The sequence below is a fragment of the Ciona intestinalis genome, chromosome 2 (genome assembly GCF_000224145.3).
Source record: "Ciona intestinalis chromosome 2, KH, whole genome shotgun sequence".
Taxonomy (NCBI): Eukaryota; Metazoa; Chordata; class Ascidiacea; order Phlebobranchia; family Cionidae; genus Ciona; species Ciona intestinalis.
The window spans coordinates 3,587,055-3,612,172 of NC_020167.2; the positions used below are offsets into that span (position 1 = coordinate 3,587,055).

The following is a 25,118-nucleotide window of genomic DNA, read 5'->3' on the forward strand; positions in this document are numbered from 1 at the left end:
TTAGAAATGCCAATATTCGCTCTTTCTCACGAATTCCTTCTATCGCAAAAAACACAAAATATGACGTCAACTTCAAATCTTCGCTAATAGGACAGGTGGCGTAAGAAATAAGAAAACTGATTGTGTTTTTCTGAGACTGTGACACATCTCCAAAGGAAACCGAACCTTGGAATGCTCTGTGTATTCAGGCGTTTGTGCTGACTGCGGAGAAACCAACAACCAACAACAATCTGTGATTGTATTTCTTACGCTTAAAAAGCCTACCCTTAACCTGCCCTTAACCACATAGGCCTATTACTTCTTAAATGAACATTAGTAGGCCTATAAGACAGGCAGTTTGGAACTGATATTTGTTTCGAACTTTAATAATGTATGACTTTGTTTGGCTGGCCACACTCATTTTGGATTCCAATTAACGCACTTTCTTTTTTAGGGCTTGTTCTTTCATATTCATATAAGCCGACTAAGCCAAAGAATTATCATTGATTTTACGTCAACACGGAACACACTGGTTTCGAAAGTAAAAGATTGATGTGTTGTATTTTGATGGCTATGCTTGTAAAAATGGATGCTATTCAGCCGAAACGACGCTGGTCCAAGGTACACTGTCCAGCGTAAGAACGCGGCCCTTGCGTCAGCTCCACAATGGGTTATAATATTTACGCTTTCCGCTAAAACAACACGTTCCTCCAATCTCCATTCACCAATTGGGGAGCGCACGCAGATGGCCCTCGGTTATAAATAGGGAAGCAAGCATCACAACTGATCTTTCTAGGTACACTGATCGTATAGATAAAGGATTGAAATGGAGGTTACTATTTGAATTGGGGTTTCTTTTAATAACGTAGATGAATGAACAGCAAACACAGAGACGCACATTATAGAATTTAAGAGAAAATATCAAGAACATTTACTATATAGGGATCTAATTTTGGGATATTTAAAAATAATTGCAGACGTGTTCTTGTTTTGTTAACTTTCGTATTCCAGCAAAATAACCCCGAAAACGGAGAAATGGAGGATATCACAGTGAAGAACGAATTTCTTCTAGATACGGTTTTGAATATGAATACCACAGATCCCAATCAAACTTTGGTTGACGACACAAATCAAATTTCTTCAATATTCCCAGGTTAGTAACACAATGTACTTCTTTAAACAAAATTTATTGGAAGTGCTGTGCTTTAAAGTGCATAAAAGGCTCGTATATTGTCTAAGTGCGTTTTATTATATAGTAGGGTGGGGGACGACGGGACACCTGTAGCACCTAATATCCAAATGTCCCGATCGTGTTTTAAACAATGTACAACGGTCTGTGGGAGTCGTAATGATATGGGCTTATAATTCTTTGAATGTTCTTTGTTTACTACCAAATAGAGCATAAGAATAAATATGTCCCCTCTCCCCCCCACCCTCTATACCTTGTCACAAATTGACAGACATATAATTGTAACCTGTGACTTGAGTACAATCTACCGACAATAGCAATTTATATTTTGGAAAACATACCACGGCCTACTAGGGATAGTAGGCCGTGAAACATATTAGGCCGTGAGGGCCGTGAAACATACCTACGGAACATCACTTTAAAATCCTTATTATCTCCGTTTTAATAGAGTCTATTGCGTTGGCCATTCTTTTAGCCATTATTATAATTGGGTCAATGTTTGGAAATATACTGGTGGTAATCGCTGTAAGGTCAGAAAGGAATCTGCAGACAACAGCGAATTTTCTTATTTGTTCTCTGGCAATCACTGATTTCTTGGTCGCGTGCCTCGTAATGCCGTTTAGTGCTTTATACGAAGTAAGAACTTGTAAAGTCCACGATTATTTAAGACAAGTATAGACATTATATGGATTCATATGTTTATAGTATATAGCTATATAATATGGTGGGGGAAGATGGGACACCTTTAACACGTTAATACCCTAATATTCTGATTGTGTTTTAAACAATTAACACTGCTGGTCCATGGCAGTCGTGAAGATATAGTTTTATTATTCTTTGACTGTTTATTTTGTTTACTACTGAACGGGACGAGAAAATTGAGTTAAAAGGTGTCCCATCTTTCCCAACCCTAGGTATATGGCTGTGTATACATTTATATAAACTATAAATGATGCTTGTGTTGACAGTTCAAGTCTTTAAAAAAGCAGTGACATCGTCAATCCGAGTGTACGATGGGCTATTTTGCCGCAGGGAAGTAAATATTTAACTAAATTCGATTTTTTAGATATCAGGAACATGGGTTTTTGGAGATATTCTGTGTCAAACCTGGACAGCTATAGACATTGCATGTTGCACTGCTTCAATTTTACACCTCTGTGCTATTGCATTTGAAAGACACAGGTCAATCACAAGCGCGGTTCGGTATTTTTCTCAGGGAAGGCGCCACACGTAAGTTGTACCAAAAAAGTTACCACAAGAAAAATATGTACAGGACAGTGGACAAGGTAGAACACAATAAGAAAAAAAGTATCGAAATATCCTGATCGTTTTTTGAACAATTAACAACGATCTATGGGTTCAATAAGGATACGGTTTTATAGTTGTTTGAATGTTCTTTACTACAAATTTGACGACAAAATAGAGTGAAAAGGTGCCCACCTTACTATATGCCGACTTATTCAGTCCATGCTGTTTCAAAGCGCCTATTAATTGCTAAACAATAAATATACATTGACACTTTTTGAGCAGGGTTGCTCCGAAGATTGTACTTGTGTGGGTACTCGCAATATGCATCAGCATTCCACCAATATTAGGTTGGAAACCTTCGTCCCAGCAGCAGACTCAAGTAAACAATGTTACAACAGCTGCATCAACGGTCCAACGGTGCGAGGTATTAAATGGTTAAACAAACGTATTTTTAGAGAACAAAAGGGTTCATAATGGTAAGATCAATTTATTCCTGTAGGTTGGTCATTACCGAGAGTACACGCTGTATGCCACACTGGGGTCATTTTACATCCCCTTAGCGCTTTTGTTGACGGCCTATGTACGAATATACGTGCGCATTCATCAGCATATTCGAAGATCGGAATCTAGAACCAGATTAGAATCATTGTCTTCCGAAGATGCGCTTTCGCTTCGATCGAAAAGGTGTCCTCCGGGAAGAATTATATGCGAAAGCAGCAGAAATAAAAATCTTGGAAACAAAAAAGAAATGAGGGTCAATGGCAAAAATAAAGTGTCTCAGACAAGCAAATGCGATTTAACCATTATAAAGGACAGGACACCAAGCAGAAATTCGAGAAACTATATTGTTGATGATGACTACTTTGTAACCCACCAGAACACCGAAAATCATTCTTTTCCCAAAGATCAACCACACCAAGTAGCACTGAATTATTGGGCTAAATCTGCGCGTTTGTGGGACCAGACAACTTCTCAACTGAACAACTTTGACTCCATTTGTAACTACAGCAATTTACAAATTGACGATAAGCGAAACCGCAGAATTTCCGAGAGTATTTTACAAATACAAAAGTAAGTGCTTCCCCTAACCTTAATTATGCTAGTTAGATACGGGTTCATTTATTGTTGTTATTATTTAGTATCTATATAACATCAGGAAAAGATTTATACTTGTTTGGCAAAGTAATATGCTATATATATTTTAAGCCAACGAAGGCACTACTTGTAATAATGACCATTTCCCGCCAGAATAAAACATGTTACTTTCATTTTTTAGAAAAAACCGGTTGATTAAGCGGTTTTCGGAAAGTGATGTGTGGCTGGCTAAAAAGATTATGATGTCAAAAGAGATGACGTCATCTTTTTCGCGAAGACGAGCGCAGACGACAGGGGGTAGGGTTCGGTTTGTCGATCAACGTATTAAACCACACCAGATGACCAAGGGTACCTCAGTTGCACAGGAAAACAAGGGAACGAATGTAGTCAAACGAACTCAAGACACATTGCATTACAAAAGAATGCCAAGTTTTGAAACAGAAACTGAAAATTTACGTGGAATTTTTAAGTGTTGTAAAAAGTACCGTCATTCTGAAAGCCAGAGACGTCTACTTAATCAGCGCCGTTCAAGTATAATGCTTGCTCATTCTCTCAGCCTTCGAGCAAAAGTCAAATTGCTGAAAGCGCGTGAGGTTCGAGCAATAAAAACGCTCGGTACCATAGTTGGAGCATTTGTAATCTGCTGGCTTCCATTCTTTGCTGTCACGCTAGCTGCTGCTTTTTGCAATTGTAAAATGCCTCACACCTTGACAAGCATAGTACTGTGGCTTGGTTACTGTAACTCACTGGTTAACCCAATTCTGTACGGTGCCTTTAACCGAGATTTTTATGCTGCTTTCAAGAAATTGTACACTACCCATATTTACAAAATTAGGTGTCGCTGAGTATATTTCTTATGCCTTTAACGTTTTCCAACTGTTCAGGAATCGATTATGTACAAACAGGTCATGACCAAAAAGTATTCGTTGCGTATAAATATAAATACTCACAATGTAATTATGACATTATTAGCGAATACTAAAGTAGTCAGACATTTTGTGACGTAATATAGAGGCTAATGAATACATAATCACATGTGAGTAACTGGGAAACTGATAATAAGTTACCTGAATAACTATTTCTGTATGTTATGTGTCAAGTGTTTAGCCTAGGCGATGTAATGAAAACAACTGAGTAATAATAATGTTTAAATGCACTGAAGAGGATCCGTACTGCAGTCTTACTGCCACTGAATTAGTCGCAGGAAGTCTAGTTCGAATTTTCTCTGCAGATTTTGAAAATTTTGGTGACGATGTTCTTGTGTTGTGTGTTTTTATTGGAATTTGTATCTTGTCGTGGTAAGTGGCAATATCGCAAGATTCGCAACTGTGTGTGCTTTTTAACGTATTTACTAACATTTTGCTCCCAGGTGCCTAACCTATTTTGTGGTTGGTTTTTGTAAAAGGCCCCGATTAGCTACGCCCGCAAGAGGTCAGTCGCAATACAGAAATCGACCACCAACTAGGAGAGGAAATCAACTGGACCACCCAGAGGTTCAATTTGAGGAAGCAGATAATGGACAGCCAGTCGATCCACAAAATCAACCTGCTGTAGTTGACTACAGGTATTTGATCTCCAAATTAAATTGTTTCCTTTGATAAGGTACAGGTTGCTTATATTTACGATCTGGTTTCGCATTGTGTTTTCAGTATTACGATACTCATATACACACTAACTCCCACGAAATTGCTCCTATCGCAAAATTAATTCTGGTGAGAATTGAAATTAGATTTAAAATTACTGAATAGAATTAACTGATAAGGGCCACTGGTGACGGGTGGGAACCAGAAGGGGAATTTGATCCCGATTATGACGTAAACAATGAAGTAATTATGATGATGATTCAAGATGACGACGACGTCTTAGAGGAAATGTCAGAAGAAGGATCAAACTCTGATGACGAAGACGTTTTACGACGTATCATCATGGTAGGTTGACTTATCAAAATGGTGTTAGCAGTTGACAATATGTGTGAATTTGCGGGGGTGTAGCGTAAATTATACAGTTCGCATGAATTCACATATCGATATAGCCCATTACCGGTATTATACCATGTTCTCGAAATAACTCATGTCTCAACTCGACAGGCTGACACTGACGAAGAAGCTAGGTCGTACGCAATAAATGGTGTTGATGACGTCACGGAAAACGCGGTTGCAAACGGTGTTGATGACGTCATGGAAAATTCAACAGCAAACGGTGTTAATGACGTCATGGACAACATGGTACCAAATGTAAGTATGTGCGAGCTCTGGACGCTATTTAGTTGGCTATGAAGTGGACTTTTGGAGAGAATTCGCTCGCAATTGCACAGAATGTGCAGGGGTCTTTTTCAGAGAATGTTGACATGGTTAAATGTATGTCTATTTTATTGCAGAACATTTCAAACGAAAATGTTGATGAAGTCGACGACCTAGCTGACACTTAAATCAAGTACATCGCATAAAATAAACAGAGATCGGTCGTAAACAAACGCTTTCGGTTAAATGCGAGGAATTGAAATGTCGAAAACACACGAAAATTGCTATATTTGCGTTTCATTATTGATTAGACACGTTCACATTTATTTATTTCAAAGAAATATCGACCTGATTTTCTAATGGTCCGGATTAATAAGGATTGAAATTTTGATTCCGACTAATCTATTCGTAGATGGGAGACGAACTAATCTGCTATAATCACTTTGCTTGTATTCCTATTACGAACTGCACAGTTACATACAGGGCTCTACATTTCCGAAACCGCAGTGAGCGAATGCTTTCAGTACTATTTGATTACTATTTCGGTGTGACAAGGGTTGTACTTATTGAAATTTGGACTGTGTCATCATAAGTTTGATAAGTTAGACTTGTACAGCGAGGTAGTGATCACTCTCACAGTATGTTGCAATGTATCGTTCGAAATATTAAGCAAAGAAATCTAAAAACGACAGGCAGAATTGACTTGCCGAACCAATTATACGCCTTTAGTAATCAGCAATTGCTCCGCGGTGGAAACGAAGAAAAAGGCAATTTTAATGAAGAGAAGCAGTGTGGAATTGCACTGCCTGTTTAGTCTTATGAAGGGTGGTGGGTGGTAATAGATATATAAGGAAGAAGCTGTGTTTAAGCATATGCCAGTGTTTACGTTAACGTGGACTGCTTCAAACCAGTGTATTAAATTAGTTATAGTTAAGTAACCTTGTTTGTGCTGTTGGAGTTTTCAAAGTGAGTAATTCAAATGCGCTTTGGCAATCGTTACGTCGTAAAAGTGTGGGCAGCATATGTGTTATGTTTTACTAAAGGCAGAGCTACGCGTAGTGCCAATCTTGGCTTGCGTGTTTGTTTGGCTTTTATTTTACATTCGTTTCCTTCTATTGCGTCATTCCAAACATCGACCATTGGGAACCACAGAGGTACTTCAGCCGCTAACTTTGTGTGTACCACTATGAAAGCGACTCATTCAACTAAGGATACCATGTCTATTAACTTGATTCGTAGGGCGTGTAATACTTTCATATTCGTTACACCTCAGTGATTTAAATAGGATACACGTCGTCTAAGCTGTTTCAGTGACGAACTGTAAGGATATACATTCTGTCCTTCCGACCGGGTATAAGGGCCGTTGTGGTTTCTGGTTTATATCGATTACGACTTATCTTGTCCATTGAAATAGCATCGAATTTCCGCCATCTCCATTTGCAGTGTGTCGCCGCACGTGTACATTTTGTATTGTTCATACCGGTACTTGATTAAAAAATGTAAGGCCACGTGGTTATTGGTGAAGAAGCGTTAATTATAGATCTCCTGAAGACGGCATGCCCTCTAGGCGGATTGTGTCAACGGCTAAGCAAACCACTAGTATATTAAATACGTTGAAAGTTTGTGCTGCGTTTACCTTTTGACCCAGGATAATCGCTAAACGTGACATTGTCAAGGCGGGCGATTTCTCCCAAGATCGGCGCCCGGAGCCTTGAAACTTTTCCCTTCACGCTGTGGTAATTCTTCATTGGCAGGTGTTTGCAATCTCGGCGAGAACGCTTTCATACAAAACTTACATTAAAATGGATTGAAATTAAACGAAATTTTTAGTTCCTAACCCAGAAAACAGTACAGTCGCGTACACATATGTACTACGAGGAAAACTTTTTTGCAAAACACAAAAGCTCATTCCTTTAAACTGGCTGCGGTTAGTTTCTAAATTACCAGTTACGTGAAATTGGAAATGGAATGAATGGTTTATCGATAGTGAGGTAGCAACAGACGTGAGTTCACCACCAACGCTACAACGAGACATCTGTCGCCATAGTTGCGATCAAGTATGACCTCTTTTGATTACGATTTGGTAACAGATGCACTGAAGCTAAGCACTCTCACAATACCCATTACGTTTTGTGCAGTGTGGCGTGGCGTCTCAGCTTACACGACAGCAATTGTTTTGCAGTAGGAGCGTTGTTTTAAAACTTTAACATTAAAAAACGCGCCGTTTCCGACCCGATCTGAACTGTTGATGTGGGGAATGTGTGACATAATAGATTAAGTGCAATCAATCATCTTTTTGTAGCAAAGGAGCGATGTTCTGCGCTTTTAAACTTTGATGCGTTGGACTTGCTGTCTTAGCGTGCCGTAGTAAAGTAGTGCCGCAATTTCATATACATTTGGTAAAAGAAAAACGCGCTGTGTCAGGTGAGGGCGCATAATTTAGTCGATTCAGCTATTTTGTCTACCGATCAGCTCTGTCATGGTATTGATAATAATAATAATATATGATAGTAGGCTTTAATTTTAGACTACAGTATATATTTCTTGTATTTATAACTGATAACATCTTTTAACATCTGCTAATTCGAAATGACAAGTCGTTTTGAATCAAGTGGCGCCTATTGTTCTTTAAAATGAGATAAATGACGTATAAAAAAACACATATATAAGTTATCAGTAACCATAATTAATGGCCCGTTGATAAATGCTGCAACATAGTTACATTTGCAAACGAATTTCTCTTTGTTTATCAGCAGGCACTTGTTTACTTCGTCAAGCGGACAGTATGTTTACCTAAAATTTATCTTGTTTTTCCTACTTTAATAGAACCTTTTATCCCAGCCCATAATAATAGTAGTCTGTTTAACTTGCGTGCACTACAATGGAAGGTAATCCACACGACTTTCTGGCCCGCAACGATCACCATGGTGACGGTGTACAGGAGCACACAAATCTATTGGACGAGGTGGGTTTTTCAGTTTTATGGCACATAAAATCCTTTGTCATTTGTGCGCATAACCAGATTAAAGCTCGTCAGATTGAGCACCGGCAGTACAGAGAGGTTCTACTAAAACAGTCATTTCGATTTAAGGGGCGGCGCCTTTGTTGTTGCGCGATTGCTCAGGTTATCTACTAAAAATAGTTAAAAAAAGTCCTTTTTTGTTTGAAACTTGTTTTCGTGAAAACTGAGAAACTCCAGTTGCCCAAATATGGACATGACGCATTGCAGTTTTAACGTATATAGGGACATAATGCAATGCGAATTTAAGGTCATATTATTTATCTCCCGGTTCATAATTTGGCCGATATTGTAACACTAACGCTACAGGGCGGTTTATATGAATAACCGGTCTTTTGTACCTATGTGTAGGTATTGTTCGCTTTTGTTATGCGCCTGACATTTTCACTCTTCTTGCGGGTTTTTGCTAAATCTGTTTTCGTCTCCCCTAAAGAGATAAACAGTTAAAACCGTCTTAAATTTCGATGAGAAAACGCGCTGACCCATTTCGACGACAGCTGATGCTGAAGGGCACTTCAGAGTGTTTTGTTGTACCACTGATTCCTCTTTCTTGTAGCAGCACATCAGTACAGCAACAGCGGATTCTGTTTAAGCGCAGATTTAGTTTTTAACAACATCGCGCTTAAATCTGCATGTAGATGTTTTATTTTAACTAGAATGGTTTCGCTTACAGCAAAATTGTAATAGCTTTTGTCAAACTGACTACTGCGTTTTGTAATTCCTGCGATTATAATTACTTTTGCTGGACATTTGAAAGGTAAAAGAATAACTATCTATCGTGGTTTAGTCACACCTAGTCTTTGTTTTCTATTGCAGTGTGACTCAGAAATGACAACACCGCCAAGCGTCGGTTCGTTATCACTTCCTCCTAACAGCAATACGGAGGAGGATGACACCAGCAAAGCTGTATCTCAAGATTCCGAATCTATTGCTCCCATCCCGCGTGAAAAATGGACTCGGAAAATGGATTTTATCCTTTCTGTCGCCGGAGGTTTCGTTGGCCTTGGAAATGTATGGCGTTTCCCATACCTGTGTTATAAAAACGGCGGAGGTAAGTTAAAGTTTTATGGAATATTAAAACGAGAGCTTCATTTGACAAGTTGCGGCAGTGACTCATCGTTTGTAAGGCTATTAACAGACTTTAACTATATGTGTCATTGGTGTACTTTTCCACTTCACTGCAAAAGGGGGGTCGTTGACAGCTTGATAAATGGCAGACGTGTTTACAAACTGTACCTCACGTAGGCGCGTTCCTGATCCCGTATGTCATTTTCCTTGTGTTGGGCGGAATCCCGATTTTCTTTCTCGAAGTTGCGCTTGGTCAGTACATGAGTGAAGGCGGGGTGACGAGTTGGCGACTCGTTCCAATAGGAACCGGTGAGTTGATGTCCTTTTTCCATTTGACTGCCCGGTTAGTTAGTGCGGGCAATGTACTGTTTTCTGTGTTTCGCATTTACAATGCATTCTTGCTCTGAATGTTTTACATCTGAAGAAGATTCTTTTGGGTCGTGTCACAACACGCCCATCTGATCGAGTGGAATTAGCACGTATAACTTCTGTGTCTTTGTTTCCCTATTCACCATCTATGTAGACCTTCCCTGTTTTGTTTTTAGTTTTAGTTTTTCAAACGGTGTTCAGAACAGCCCTAATAGAAAGTTTTCTACAATTACCGATCAAGTCAACTTGTATCCAGTTAACTCATTGTGCTTCGTGAATGGCATGCCCGTAGATTTGTTACGTGGTTGACCTCGGCAGACAGGCGGGTTCATGCATGAACGAGCATCATTCCTGACCCTCTATAGGCCTAAGAATTTCACCAGTTAAAGTGATTATGTTCCAGGTATTGGCTACGCCTCGATGGTGATCGTAACGTTGCTCAACATATACTACATTGTTATCCTTGCCTGGGCCTTCTTCTATCTATTCCAAAGCTTCACGTCGGAGCTTCCGTGGGGCAAGTGCGGGCAGTATTGGAACACGCCTTGCTGCGTGGCCACTTACTCAAAATCGCTAAACCGAACACTGAACGCCTCCATCGCTGGCAACCTCAGCAGTACAGTCTCTCCCTTCCTCACCACTGTGCCCGATACCTACAACGCTACCCTCTGCAACGGAACGCGAACGTCTCCAGAGACCGAATACTGGGAGTCAGTTCACGCCTAAATCATAATTTCTTTTACAATCAATGTTGTTTGCTCTTAGACTAACACTTGATGCGCTAACTCGCCCGCTATATATATGTTGTCATTCGCTGACGTTTAGCGCCACGAACGCCGTTAGTCAATACAAAGAATAAACATGCATGCTCAGTAATCAACACCACGTTCACACGCCATTACACATACACAACATACCTATCGACAATAATTATCAACGTAAAACTTCTCCATTAAATTAAAGACCTGCAAAAGCGTCCCCATCCCCATCGCCTGGAAAATATCGCATTAGATTGATCATTCTCCAAATCTCTAATCTCTACTACAATAATTTGCCGTAGTTGCTAAATCGCCAAAACTTCTATTTAATTGCATGATCAACTCGTTTTAATTTAACGCAATTACCGCCGAAATAACACCGCTACATCGCAGTAGAATAAACAACCCGCGTCCCCATTAAAGTTTAAACGCAATCGCTTAATCTTCGCTGTTGCTAACCGGGTACACGGTAATAATTCGGCCCCATCTTACCCCAAAAGTGGAAACCCCGACCCCTCGAAATAATTGGAATACCACCGGACACTGATATTGCGCTTTGTGCGCCCAACACTGGAAACAACTGGCCGCGCGGTACAAAGGCCATCGGCATTGGTGGCCGTAGTTATCGCGCGGCTTTCGTCGTGGGAGCGCATTACCGGAAGCCGACGTCATGACAACGCTTTTGATATCGCCGTTTAGTCATGCCAATGCCAGGATCTAATGCCTTTTTATGTTTTTTTATTTCATGTTACATCGTGCCGCCAAAAACAGACGAAGGGTGCTGGGCCTCTCTGCTGGTCTGGAACACGTAGGCACTATTCGCTGGGAGTTGGCCTTATGCTTGCTGCTCGCTTGGGTGGTTTGTTATTTCTGCATTTGGAAAGGAGTCAAGTCGACTGGCAAGGTAAACCGAAAGAAACCGTTTTTTCTTAAAGTTGGCACTTGTGATGTTATGAAACAGACGTAACATAAACAATAATACTTTTACTGAGCAACCATGTCACGTTATTTAGACATAGTGCTGTATTTCATTCTTTAAACATAACAGCCGGACGGCCTGTTTCCTCATACACCGGACGTATGTATACTTCGTCACCCGCTAAAATTGTACTGCGCCGATGTCCTTATCGTATGCAGGCGCTTTGACATGTATATTCAAGGCGATTAGTGGGTTGTGATATCTTTATTAAAAGCGACCTTATCCAGTTGACTTGCACCCAAGGACGCTTATTCTCTTGAAACATTACATTTGCAACTACTCTGTTTCCTACCCAGGGGGAAACTTAAACGAAGACATAAATAGGATACCCACAACTGCGTCAAACTACGCAGTACGTCGTATTCCCCAACCACGCAGTGTTTACGAGCGAAATCACCCTTAGGTTAATGGCCCGCCCATGATACGCCCACACGCTAGTAACTCACAGGGAGTTTGGAATTTTACAGCAAGTCAAATATTTTTGGAGCGATGTCTTTTATCGGTGTCGTTAGTGTGTTAAGTGTATGTAGTACACTTGCAAAATCAAGGATCCGTTGATAACGAATGTACATAACATCGTTAAGTGTTACTATAAGGCGCTTGTTTGTTTCATTCATCTTCGCATTTCTTCCACAACGGAAGGAAACCGAACACCCTGTATCCTGTGTGGCGTTTGTTAAGAAATAAGAGAATGACGCGGGTTACTTATCCCCGACCAACAACCCTATTAGTTTGTAAAGTATTCTAACGTGTTGTTAAGACACATTTTTATCCTGACACTAATTTCAATCTATTAAGGTAAATAAGTACTCGCGTACTACGCGATTGGTATCGAATATTGTGTTGTTTTGGCGCTAAAGAAATAAGTAAAATATTTCTTTCTACGGCACATTTACGAAAGTTCTGGGAATGTTTACTGGGTTGTTAAGGATTACAGCTTTACAATATAGAGTTACGGCTACCATCACCATACGGAAACACTTCGGTACTGTGGTACCATAACATGTGCTTTATATGCTTTACATTTTCTGACAATCTGACATAGAATAAATATTAAATAGGTATCCCAGTTTTTTCAGAATTAATATATAGTAGAGTGGGGAAAATGGGATACCTATTTATTCTGTTTTCGCTTCCCATTTGGTAGTACACAAAAAACATTCGAAGAATTATAAAAACTATCCTTACGACTGCCATAGACCGGTGTTAATTGTTATTACACAATCAGTATATTTGATAATGTGCTAAATGTGTCCCATGTTTCTCAAACCTACTACATCTATACTATAGTTACAGTTCTTTACTCGTTAAAATATAAAGGTAAATAATCGTTTACATTCTATAGGTTGTGTACTTCACCGCAACCTTCCCGTTCCTGATGCTGATCATCCTCCTTATCAGAGGAGTTACTCTTCCCGGAGCGCTCACTGGCATCAAGTTTTACTTGACACCGGATATCAACAAGCTAGGCGATCCCCAGGTACGTTTTGAATCTTTTCCTGCACTGTTGTTGGCTCAGAAAATATCACAGCTGGTCCTATATAGGGATTTAAGATTGAAGTCGTTTGATAAGAATATTTTGATACATAATTAACATGGTGCTTTTGGTACACACATGACTAGTTAAGTATTCATGTTAACGGAAAAGATGTTAAAAGTAAAACGGGTTTTGTTGTGTTTCCTTTTATTGCATATATTAGTTTAACGAGTCTCATGAGCGATGCATTAATTTACCGTTTGTTTTATGTGGCATTTTGATTTTAATTATTTAATGGGCATTGAAAACTGTTAAAATTTTTAATTTTGCGTCAGTTAACGAATGTTTAATGATGTTGTTGTGGAATTTATTGAGTAAGTTTCCATTCGGGACTCGTAGTGCAACAGTTGCCACGCTATCGGAGATCGATGGGCATTAAATTACGTTAAAAAAATCGATGGATGCGCTATGTAATAATCGCTACGGTGATTGGCAACTGTTTGCAATCGATGGCAAAGCGTGTTTTGAATTGACACTCTGCCTGGCGCCCAACATTATTATTAAGGGAGGCAGGAAATTGCTGATGTGCTGTGTCCCCCGAGCTGTGTGTGTATGGTTGGTCTGCGCGCGTATACTGTAGTGTGGGCGGATGTCGGGTTCATTGATGAATTGTTTATATATAACACACGATGAGCTGTTTCTGAAAAAAGTACCTTTCTACAAAGTGGTATATCACCGTATGCAGTGCATTTGTTAGTACATGCATCATGTTAAGATCATGTTAAGCTCCCAACGGTAATAACCAGTTTTCAATTCGTTGAACCGTAGAACTGTGTTGTGGTTTTCACAATACTCATTCGTGGGTGTAGTCGTAGTGCCTGGATAAAACACGTTGCTGTTCGTCTCATATTTCGTCCATCTGACGTCACACAAACCCGAGGTCAGCTCGGTTCATCTCGCATTTTGCTTTCATACTGAAAGATTGACTTGGAGTGTGGCTGTTTTTGAAATGTCGTACGCTTCAATAAAAAACAAAGCACTACATTGATCGCACCCAGGCACAGTGACGTCATAATGCAACAGGTCGCCGTCGTTGACAGCTATGATTGCAGGGTCAGCTGACGCTTAGGATTGCAGCGATATTTTATTTTGTGTACAAATCCGCCTAATGGGTCACCTTGGGTTTGATCTGCCATAAACATACATTACATTATAGCAGCACTTTATACTGTGATCTCTAAACGAAGTGTATATAAAGGTCACAATACCAAGCGTATTTTGAGTTAATTGGTTCTGTATACAAGTGCAAACAAGATCGTTGAGCTATGCCAACATTATACGCGCTGCTGACCGTTCATGGTTTGCACCTTTAACATTGGTTTCTATTTGCTGCATTTATTACGTATCTTGACTTGGACGCTAGCGTTGAATTTACGAAATTAGTTAGGTTACATAACTGCGGCATCCCCCCAGTTGAGCTAAAATGGTGGACAGTTTGGCATTGTAAATTAGAAAAGCCATGTAAGTACGTGAAAATGTGACAATACATTACTATGCCTACTAAAAGGCAGACAAAGGCTAGTTTCACTAAAAGTAAATTTATTTAACAAAGCCGACTCTGAGTTGTACGTGACCAGAAATGGACTTGCTCTGTTGGTTGTCTGGCAGGAAACTATCGTACCATGCGCCTGCCACGCGCATCTTTTTATATATTGTATACATCGGCAGTTTTGCATGACCAGTATCTGTGGTACAAACTTCTTTTATGCAAAATGCGTTTGACACTCTGGACCGAAACTTTGGACTGTTTTGTTTCTTATGTCAGTCAACTGTATACGGCAGCTCATACGAGAAGAATATTATCATTTTAAAAGTTAGAATTTCACAAATTATTTCAATGTTTTTTTTTATTTTAATGTTGTTGTTTTTTGTACAGGTTTGGATTGATGCTGGGACTCAAATCTTCTTTTCATTTGCGATTTGCCTCGGTGCTCTTGTCTCGCTCGGCAGCTACAACAAATTCAACAACAACTGCTACAGAGTAAGTCGAAATGTCACTGAATACACATGCGTAAGCCAATAATGCGTGGGCGGTAGAAAAATTGTGACTTAAGAAAGTTTCAAAACACAAGGGATTCTGGTAACAACCTTTAATTTAAAAAGAGTCGTTCTCTTTTAGCGGCTGTTATGACGTAATGGGTTCAAAACGTCAGATGTTTGACCTCTCACGTCATTTATCCAGCTGTTGGTCCGTGATATGCACTACAGTGGACAAGCTATTGGCGCCAATTGTTCCCAATTTGGTCTATGTTTATAAAGGTACAAATGTAATAATCGCTTTTTCGCGGAACACGTCCTGTTGCCTCCTGCAGTACTCCTTTCATTTCGATAAGGCAATTCAATTCACACGATATTTGCTGCTTTATCTGCACTCAAATTTTGTGTTCATGCAAGGTGGCTTGGTATATAACAGTATTGCTATATAGCTATACTATATAGCACTGGCTACCACAGAACATGGTTGACTCTTAAACTTGTTTTAACTAAATGTTGAAATGTGATATAGTTGCATTCTTCTATTTCAATACATGCGATCGGCTATTGTAAAGACCCGATGACTTTACAACTCTTTATCTACAGGATTGTATCATTCTGAGTTTGGTCAACTCTGGCACAAGCTTTATCAGCGGTTTCGCCATATTTAGCGTGCTTGGTTTCATGGCGGAAGAACAGGGCGTCCATATTTCGGAAGTCGCAGAGTCAGGTATCCCCTTCTTCAATATTGATGACTTAATATTCGTTAATCCTACGCGCGCTTATTTTGGCAGCGTTTTCTTCTCTTTGTCTACTTTTCATTGCATAAAAATAAAGGGAATTCCGAAGCCGCTGTATGAATTTTTAATATATGAATAATAAATTCGTGGCGAATAAAATAAGGGACACTTTTTGTTCCAAAAAATAAACTGTTTCCTTTAAAAGCGTACAATCCAAAACCAACTGTACAGGAACTAGTTTATCTGTACCCGCACACTGTTTATTCAAACCACATGAAGCAACATTTCCTGTTGTCTCAATATTTCCTTCTAACGCGTAAACTCAGTTTTTAATGAAAACCACTGCAGTATATAACGAAAATGATCAAATCTTATTATAATATTTTCCTACAGGCCCAGGATTGGCGTTTATTGCTTACCCGAAGGCAATCACCCTCATGCCAGTATCTACACTGTGGGCAATTCTCTTTTTCATCATGCTTATATTACTTGGTTTGGACAGCCAGGTAGGTTACCTGTTTAATAGTTTCAGCAAATTTCTTTTGCAAAATAACACAAAATTTTAAAGTACGTCTAATTCTGCCATATATGAATGGTGCAATGGATAGTTAAAACACCATGTTTAATTATATTAATTATCACGAACTTTATTATTTGCCTTATTTCTTAACTTTGGTTTTTACGTGCAGTTTGTTGAAACCGAAGGCTTTATTACGTCATTCGTCGATCTCTTTCCACGACAGCTAAGGAAAGGTTACAACCGGGAGATCTTTATCGCCCTCACGTGTCTAATATCTTACCTAATAGGATTAACCATGGTGACAAATGTAAGTTTGTTAATTTGGCTTCTAATTTAGGTACACCTTCAATTTATTTAAAGTTTGCTTCAGCTGTGTGTCACACGGTATATTCGTACGTGTACACTCCGCGTTTGGAGCTATAAATGAATGTCACTTTAAATGTTAAATGTCACACAGTCAAAAACATTTACGCTAACAGCGTCATTGCGGCCACAATTTTTTTATATAATAAAGATACTGTATTTTCATTCTTTCCATTAGGGAGGCATGTACGTTTTCCAGCTGTTCGATTACTACGCTGCGAGTGGCGTCTGCTTGCTTTGGGTGGCTTTCTTTGAGGCCGGAGCCGTGGCCTGGTTTTATGGTAAATGTGATCCGATATATCTTATTAACTAAAGTAGAGTATATATACTGTTGAATTTAGGCATGTGGTATGGTATTGTGGGGTAAAATAGAACACCGCCTTTTTTGCATTAAAATACGAGAAACAACAATTAAAAGCGAATGTCATGAGGAGAGGGTTTTATAATTTTTTGAATGTTCTTTGTTTACTACCAAATAGGACGAAAAAATAAAATAAAAAGGCGTCCAATCTTTCCCCACCCTACTATAGTTGTATTCAAGGTAAAATGACGCTAATTGAATAGGACGTCGAAAAGTCGTTCAGAAAATTCTTTTGTGAAGTAGATTAGTAAAATAATACATATTTGTCCATCAATCGGATGATATTTCACGATGATACATGCGCTGAAAAATGCGGCACTTAAATAACGGGTGTGGTGGCGGTTGAATCCACTTATTAATTAACTATGTGCAATACTCAAACAATTTTCATCGCGATGTGAAAACGGAATTGTACGAACGTTCTTATATTACAAAGCTTTGGGATAAGGAGCTCGTACCATAAATTATTGATGCCACTCCCGAGCTGTAGCTGCCACGATATACAGACAGCAGTTACATTGAATTTAAAGTTTAGTGTACGAAGTGAATGGCTCATCCGGCGTACGCCTTACTTACAAAAGCGGACATCAGGATATCATATGCGCATTTCCGGCTGTAGGCTATAACATTTCTCGTGTATATCTGAAACTACCTCTTGTTCAATGTATTGTGTCCAATTTATAATTAGAAAGGCTAAAATTAACCGGCATTTTTATTGACAGGTGGCGAACGAATGTGGGTCAACATCACACGAATGGTTGGGTATCGTCCACTTCCAATCATGAAGTACATTTGGATTTTCGGCACCCCTCTTCTTACCACGGTATATTTTAAAACGGACGAAGTTACCCATTTCATGATGTTTTTTTCAAAATATTGATTTGTGTGTGTCTTAAAATTTTTTATGACTGACATTGACGTAACCTATACGTTTTGTTTTTTTAAACAGTATAAGGACGTTTGGCCCACAGCGTTTGTTGTTTTCTTTACAGCCCGGTTTGCATTCTTCCGGCTTGTCACACGATTTCGTATTCATCTCCCGGGTAACGGAAAATTACTGGCTTTTTACAGAGGCAACCGAAATCAGCTAATAGAAGCAATCCCTTTTCTCTTTTTTTACATGCCTGCTCCGTATACCCGGCGGCGAGAGCGAAAATTTTATACTAAATCTCCCGGTGGCAAACCTTTCAAACCGCTTTGATTATTTAATAATTTCCACTCCTTTTTTACTCAGTGTACATTCATCTACGCCATGGTAAAGTTCGAGCCGCTCGTCTATAACAAGGTGTACGTATATCCCGAGTGGGGCACCGCCATCGGCTGGGTACTTGCTCTCAGCTCCATGGTGTTCATTCCTGGTTACGCAATCTACGCCTTCATAGTCACACCTGGTACAGTGCACGAGGTAAGCCCACCACACGACCCGATTCCACACTACGCTCATTATTAGGCGTTAAAGATTACTATCTGGGTTATTCCGCATAAAGTAATTCATGCACAGTAACATAATAGAGACAAAGTAATATAACACAGGGTACGTTTACAAAACATATTTGTTAATGCGACTTAGAAGAGAGTTTAGCGAGCCAGCAACAAATATGGTAGAGTAGGGAAGTTTGGAACAACCTTCATTTTGTTTTTCGTCTCATTTTGTAGTAAACCAGAATTTTGCACAGAATTACGTAACCGTAGCCTCGCGGCTCTAAAAGAACGTTGTTAATTGTAAAAACCACAAACACAATATATGGCGTTCAGGTTCTACAGTCTCCTACGATACTACATTTAGTTTTTTGAGTTACTTTTGTAAGCTTAACACCATAAACTCCAAACAGCGTTGGGTGAAACTCACTACCCCCAACCTTCGCCGCAACCACATTGACTACAACACTGAATTCCAAGACCCGATGTCTGCCCGCGAACGAATCTTCGGTACAGGTACACAGAATTTGGTCTACCGACAATCCAGCATGGAAAAGAAGGAAGAGCTATTTCCCGTAAAGTCCATCTCGCATGGAGTTTCTCTCTCCGAGGAGCAGTCCTACGCCAGCGAGCCGCCATCTTATGATTTGGTAACCGGGAATACCCATCTTTGAGAGAAGATATTGCGTCCATCATTAACACACTGCGATCTCCCAACTCGTTTTCATTATCTGATTCTGCTTTCCCTAAACCATGTATGTGAAATGTATAACAACGCGATAGGCTGTTGTGGTGCATTAGATGTAAAATGTAGATCACCCGACCCGCAATTATTTCCGATTCGCTGCTCCCACTGTGGCGTCATTTATAAGAGTGGCTACATTAATAACCCTAGCTTATGCACTGATCCATGGCAGGCGAAAACCACATTCATGGCAGTGGTAGCCGTCCAATGTAATATTACCGCCGCTTGTAGCAACGCAACAGTTAAACGCTAGTTCAAAAACATCAGAGCGTGCATGATTTTGTTAAACTTGCAAGCGAGCTAAACTCCAATACTTTTGGAAGGCTTTTCTTCGAGAAGCAAATGTATATTATTTGGTAACTGATGGTAGCTGCATTTTTCTTTATGAGATTATACATAACGCTGACCGGTCCAGCGTGCTTATACTGCTAGTACAAAACTTGCTGTTGGATTTCAGCCATTATTTTCTTATCCACGCATTTTTCTGGGAGATTTCCTTCATCATGCAGACAGAATCATGACAATGCTTAGTTTTTACCTTGTCATATAATAATTTTAGAAATTTCCAGTAAGCGCAAGCTGCTGTATGCATTGTCGTTCACATATATATATCACCCCCATCATACTTATATAACTGTTGTACATAAATTAAATGTTGCTTTAGCAGTGCTTAAATATATAATAAACATTCCTGTATAAGGGAGAGTACGGTTGTTGTTTTTGTTGTGTTTAATGTAAAAGCAGAATGTTACCCCTTTGCTGTAGTTACTATTTACTACGTACTGTACAAAATGTGTTTTTGCTTGACGCTATCCATGCAGCTTTACTACTCGCCTAAAAATCATTGTTTATCAAGCCAAATTCACTTTCACTTTAAATTAAGTATAACACCAGAAATAAAAACTGAAAATGTAAAAACGTTGTTTGTATACAATGATAAATCCTATGCTACAGCAGTTTCTGTTGTGTTCCGCCAGCTAGAACAATGGCGTTCAATTTTTTAAACATTAGCACAAAAAGACCTGCATTTGTATATACAATCGCAAGTGAGTTGATATAAACACTGTCTATTGCGTATGAGAATAATTAAACAGACTTACAATGTTTATTCCAATGACGCTAACATTGCTGCTCGGTGCTGTCGCTAGTGGCAGTTTACTCTAGTGCAAGAAAGTTCACGTTTATATTGTTCAAAACGCGTGGGTGGACACGTTGTTCCCTCTTTGCGTTTTATTTTTGGTGATTCTGTATTATACACTGATTTTAAAGTTTACATTTACTTGAATTATCTTTATTTTGCTCCGTGTTGCCTGTTACTGCTATAGTAAAAACTGAGCTTATGCCAGTGGTAGTACTTGGAAATGTCTATGGCATCACTAGTATTATCCTAACGTCTCTTTGATTTCATCACAAACCGTCAACGAAGAAACTATTTTATTTTAATGTACGTCTGAAGTTGTTTTTATGTCTATAATGTACAGACGTTTTCACTCTAGAATGGGATGTGTTTAGATAAATAAGTTATTAGATGATGATTTCGTCTTAAACAGATGGGCAGGATTTCATCTTGAACAGAAATGTTTTTTATTAAAACAAATGCGAAGTTTCACATTCTCACTGATCTATCTATTGTTGTATTTTTACTCGGAACCAAATTTGGAAATATTCCAACACATGTGTGGGTAATCTTTTGGTTCATACGTTTTATTTAGAATTAGATTATGTCAATAGTTTTTTTATCACTAGAAGTAAAGCATAAAGAACATCATGAAAACTAAAGGAAATGGACACGTTTGTGTATGATTAGTGGGTTGCTAATAATACGAAATACATTTATTTGCCGCTGCCGGGAATACACAGTTGAGTTGGACTTTCGAACAACTGCAGGCATTGGTTTGCGGGTGGGAATTCTAATTGCTGAATGAAGTCGTTCACTTCGTAATTCCATCTATCCAAGAAGAAGAAATGGTAGCAACGACCACCCTGGGCCAGAATCTGAAAAATGGAGGATTTAGATTTTTGCATTGGTTGAACGTTTCTATATACTTGCCCTATTGGTAGATTTACAGGAATCTAAAATATGGGGTAACAGTTTTTAGTTAAACTTACCCTCAGTTTTTGCCGACATGCATGCTGCAGACCTACTCCTATTACGTAAATATGCATTCCTTGCTGAACGAAGAAGTCAGCAAGATTTTGCAACACTTGCTCAGTGGACACTCCGTAGTGATGGCAGTTGGCGCATCTAAAAATAAAATCCTAACGTGTTATATATGGGCCGCATAGACAAAAGCCAATTCAGCTTTTTAACGTTTATATATAACAGAAAATTCACGTACCCGTCAGTAATCAGAATGATGTCTTGCTCTACGTTGTTTTGACTCTGCCTTCCCCCATTGATGGTTGCACTCATCTCAACATAAGCGTGAATCAGAGCGTCCACAAGACATGTTCGCCGGGATGTATAATAGCTGTATCTGTTATATATTACCAACGTTATGGACACAATCCAAAATATAGAAATTTAGAGCAAGGATGTATTTGACTTGACTACCTTCCGAAGAGTCTCAACGTATACTGCGATAGAAAATCACTACTGTAATCAAATCTAGAATTGACAGCGTATACACAGACGCGTTTTTTGAAACTTTGTACCAGAATGGAGGACCTACCGAATATTATATGGAGAACGTATGTATCCAGCGAGAGCAGCTGGAGAGGGGTAAAAATCCTTTAGCCGAATATGATCGTGGGTGATTTGATCAAATGACGTCACAGCGACTCTGGTCTTGTGTGGTGCAACAGCGATGTCATTACACAAAACTAAAAATGGCAAGGTAAATTCAGTTAGGCCATAATATTTTGTTGTTGTATTATTCGATTCGGTATTCTCGGGAAACTGACATGCATGCTTTATGTTTATACTATTCTCGTTTTTTCAGGCAATAATAGATTCTGACAAAGAGCATGTCAATTGCCGGATCTAGTCTAATTTGCACGTAATATTTACCTTCCACTATTGCTGCTGCTATTCTTTTAACTTTGCTGTGGAACCTTCTGTAACCAACGCTGCCACTTTCATCAAGAAGCATTAGGACATCTCGTTTAGTTTGCACGATCTGAAACAGTTTTAAGTTACATATACAACATCTATTTTATGATAAGAACATTTTTGTTCCAAAAAGGTTTTAAAACGAATACTGGGTACTGATACTGATACTGCAGACGTGGATATATTAGTATTCACATACCGGAAAGCCAGATGAAACTTGTCGCCTTTTTCGTCCAGCTCCTACTGGATTGCAATTTCCCATTCGCTGGTCCCCTGCGCATTGTCGCACCGCTGTCGCCTGTGTCAAGATTTGTTCAATAGCAGCACTTCTGTTTCTTGGCACTGCTGCTCCATTTCCACGATTGGCCAACGTAGGGATGCTCCCCACCACATGAACCCTTGAATCACCTGGTTGACTAACTGGTCTCACGGATACGGTTTGGCCCGGGGTCGACAAACTAGAAATGAAGGTTGCGCCCATTTGTGCTCCGATGGAACAAGCTTCTGTCACTGTAGAAAAATGCTGGAGTTAATTAAATTTCCATAAACTTCCATCCATCAAAGTATAAACTGTGTTACGGAATTGAACTTACCCGGAGCGCAATGAGAGTAACCCGGCAAAGGTTGTTTCGTTCTTGTCGAACTATGTCCGCTTGTACATTTTCCCCAACCCCTGTATCTGCAGGGACGAGGTTGCGTTGTTGTAGTTCTAGTCGTCCGTGTTGGGTTAATGATAGTTGTGGTTGGAAATCGGGTCCCAAATTGACCTGTTGGTATGAAAATCATCATAAAACATAACATGTAATAGCAGAATATCTTGAAATAAGATAACTAACAGACGCCTGAATATAGTGTCTATACATACATACATACCTCCGCCTGGTCTGTCCCAAAGAAAAGCTAATGCGCTCTGCAGTGAACACGCAATGAATAATATCAGCAATGCGTTTTTCATTTTGCTTTATATGTTGTTATGCTTCTTTAAAACATATACAAGTTACCGATATAATGTTAAATCGCTGCCACAGCAATAGATGTTTAGTTCAGAAGAAAATAGTTATTTCCTTGCAAGAAATTTCTCGTTTTGCGTTTCAAGAACTGTAGCGTCTTCAGTTGTGAAACAACCACTTTTCCACAGCATTTTCCATCATTTATATAAGGAGCATGCAGCCGTGGGCTATTGAAATAGCAATTAGGCATTTCGTCGTGACAAATTAATCTTTACTCGAACGTGACGCGCCACGGAATAATGGCTAAATCCATCTTCTGAAACTGTTTGTTTTTGTTGAATGTGACGTCACAATACATGAGAATCGGAGGAAGGCCTTTAATTAGGCGCTTGAGATTGGCGTCTTTACATCACGGCAATGCTTGTCGCCTGTTCGAATATAAGTTTCTGCTAATTGAAAATATTTCATGAATTAATTATATCATCTAATTGAGTTTCGTTTAATGTAAGTTTGGAAACTGTCTGGCCAGTGAGCATAATTGTTTTATGTGAGGGTTGCATGTCGCGGTCTCATTTTCGATTTTTGGAGATAATTGAGCTACACTTACACGTCTTTTATCGTTACTCGCCAAAATTGCCGAGGAAGTATGTCTAAATGTTAATTGGTGCAACTACAGAATTAAACTGTTGTGACTTAGGCAGCGATTAAGTGCCTAACCGCCCTCTATTTTGGAACTGTTTAAATAAATCCAACCGAAAGGAATTTTTGTTTTTGACAAAAACTTTGTGCCTGGAGCAAACGGCAGTGACTGGTACTGATGACGTTTTTGCTCCTCTATAATTATCTTCTGGTGGTTTCGATCAATGTTAAAAACTACACCCGCCTATCCTATAAAATGTTATTTTTGGTTCTTCTGCCATAAAATTAAGCTTATCTCACAACAAGTAATACAGTTTATTAATACCTGTTTCATTGATCCTGTGTACACGCAATTTAAACCTGACCGTAGGCTATAATACAAATAAACGTAAATGCGGCAAGTGATGTTAATCTTAATATTTAAAGTAGGCTATTGAAGTGACATTTTATTTAACAAGTTAAAACCATAAACTCATTTCTTCTAAAAATTCTTTCGTATGGCGCCTTGGCAAAGTGGTTAGCGCGCCTCTCTCTAAACAAGATGTAATGGGTTCAAGGCTCGTCGCTCCTACCATGATTGGCGTATGTGTCCTTGGCCAAAACCAACACACGACAATTGCTTCAACCCAGTGGTCACTAACGGGTTGCCCAAATTATCAGCCATACATAAAACAAATAAAAAATCCACAAATAATAATCACCCACAAAGTAACATACATATTAACTCGTAAGCTGACATGTAAACACCTGTAACGGCTCTGTGTGAGCACTCGTGTTATAACGGCTGTCATTTTCCGGCGTCGCAAAAATAAATTAAGCCATTAATTTATTCATTTATTCAACGGTACACATACGTGTGTACCGTTGATTTATT

General features: G+C 39.2%; 4 protein-coding genes across 5 annotated transcripts; 3 read left to right on the forward strand and 1 right to left on the reverse strand.

Annotated features, from left to right (window-relative positions):
• The first annotated feature begins 428 nt into the window (after positions 1-428).
• On the forward strand, positions 429-4,356 carry LOC104265465 (5-hydroxytryptamine receptor 1A-like). The gene is made up of 6 exons (XM_018817019.2): positions 429-1,132; positions 1,617-1,804; positions 2,235-2,398; positions 2,699-2,840; positions 2,916-3,487; positions 3,693-4,356. Exons 1-6 carry the CDS (start codon positions 1,015-1,017, stop codon positions 4,354-4,356), a joined length of 1,848 nt encoding a protein of 615 aa, XP_018672564.2. The 5' UTR covers positions 429-1,014.
• A 198-nt stretch (positions 4,357-4,554) lies between these two features.
• Positions 4,555-6,305, forward strand: LOC100175208. Its single transcript, XM_002128222.4, has 5 exons — positions 4,555-4,809; positions 4,881-5,075; positions 5,274-5,439; positions 5,599-5,745; positions 5,889-6,305. The coding sequence occupies exons 1-5, from the start codon at positions 4,655-4,657 to the stop codon at positions 5,937-5,939; spliced, it is 714 nt and encodes a 237-aa protein (XP_002128258.1). The 5' UTR covers positions 4,555-4,654; the 3' UTR covers positions 5,940-6,305.
• A 2,251-nt stretch (positions 6,306-8,556) lies between these two features.
• On the forward strand, positions 8,557-20,521 carry LOC100185397 (sodium- and chloride-dependent taurine transporter-like). 2 transcript variants are annotated; one of them, XM_002128609.4, is made up of 14 exons: positions 8,557-8,716; positions 9,587-9,821; positions 10,016-10,147; positions 10,611-10,917; positions 11,737-11,869; positions 13,290-13,424; positions 15,358-15,462; positions 16,062-16,185; positions 16,589-16,701; positions 16,885-17,022; positions 17,257-17,359; positions 18,162-18,262; positions 18,674-18,844; positions 19,272-20,521. In XM_002128609.4, the coding sequence occupies exons 1-14, from the start codon at positions 8,633-8,635 to the stop codon at positions 19,530-19,532; spliced, it is 2,142 nt and encodes a 713-aa protein (XP_002128645.1). In that variant the 5' UTR covers positions 8,557-8,632; the 3' UTR covers positions 19,533-20,521. The 2 variants fall into 2 exon arrangements, with proteins under 2 accessions (XP_002128645.1, XP_018673031.1); XM_018817486.2 differs by lacking the exon at positions 8,557-8,716 and adding an exon at positions 9,409-9,527.
• A 647-nt stretch (positions 20,522-21,168) lies between these two features.
• On the reverse strand, positions 21,169-23,766 carry LOC100183026. Its single transcript, XM_002128768.5, has 8 exons — positions 23,529-23,766; positions 23,249-23,422; positions 22,855-23,165; positions 22,614-22,722; positions 22,276-22,426; positions 21,943-22,080; positions 21,713-21,848; positions 21,169-21,598 (listed from the first exon to the last, which is right to left on the reverse strand). Exons 1-8 carry the CDS (start codon positions 23,608-23,610, stop codon positions 21,437-21,439), a joined length of 1,263 nt encoding a protein of 420 aa, XP_002128804.1. The 5' UTR covers positions 23,611-23,766; the 3' UTR covers positions 21,169-21,436.
• Between the last annotated feature and the right edge of the window lie 1,352 nt (positions 23,767-25,118).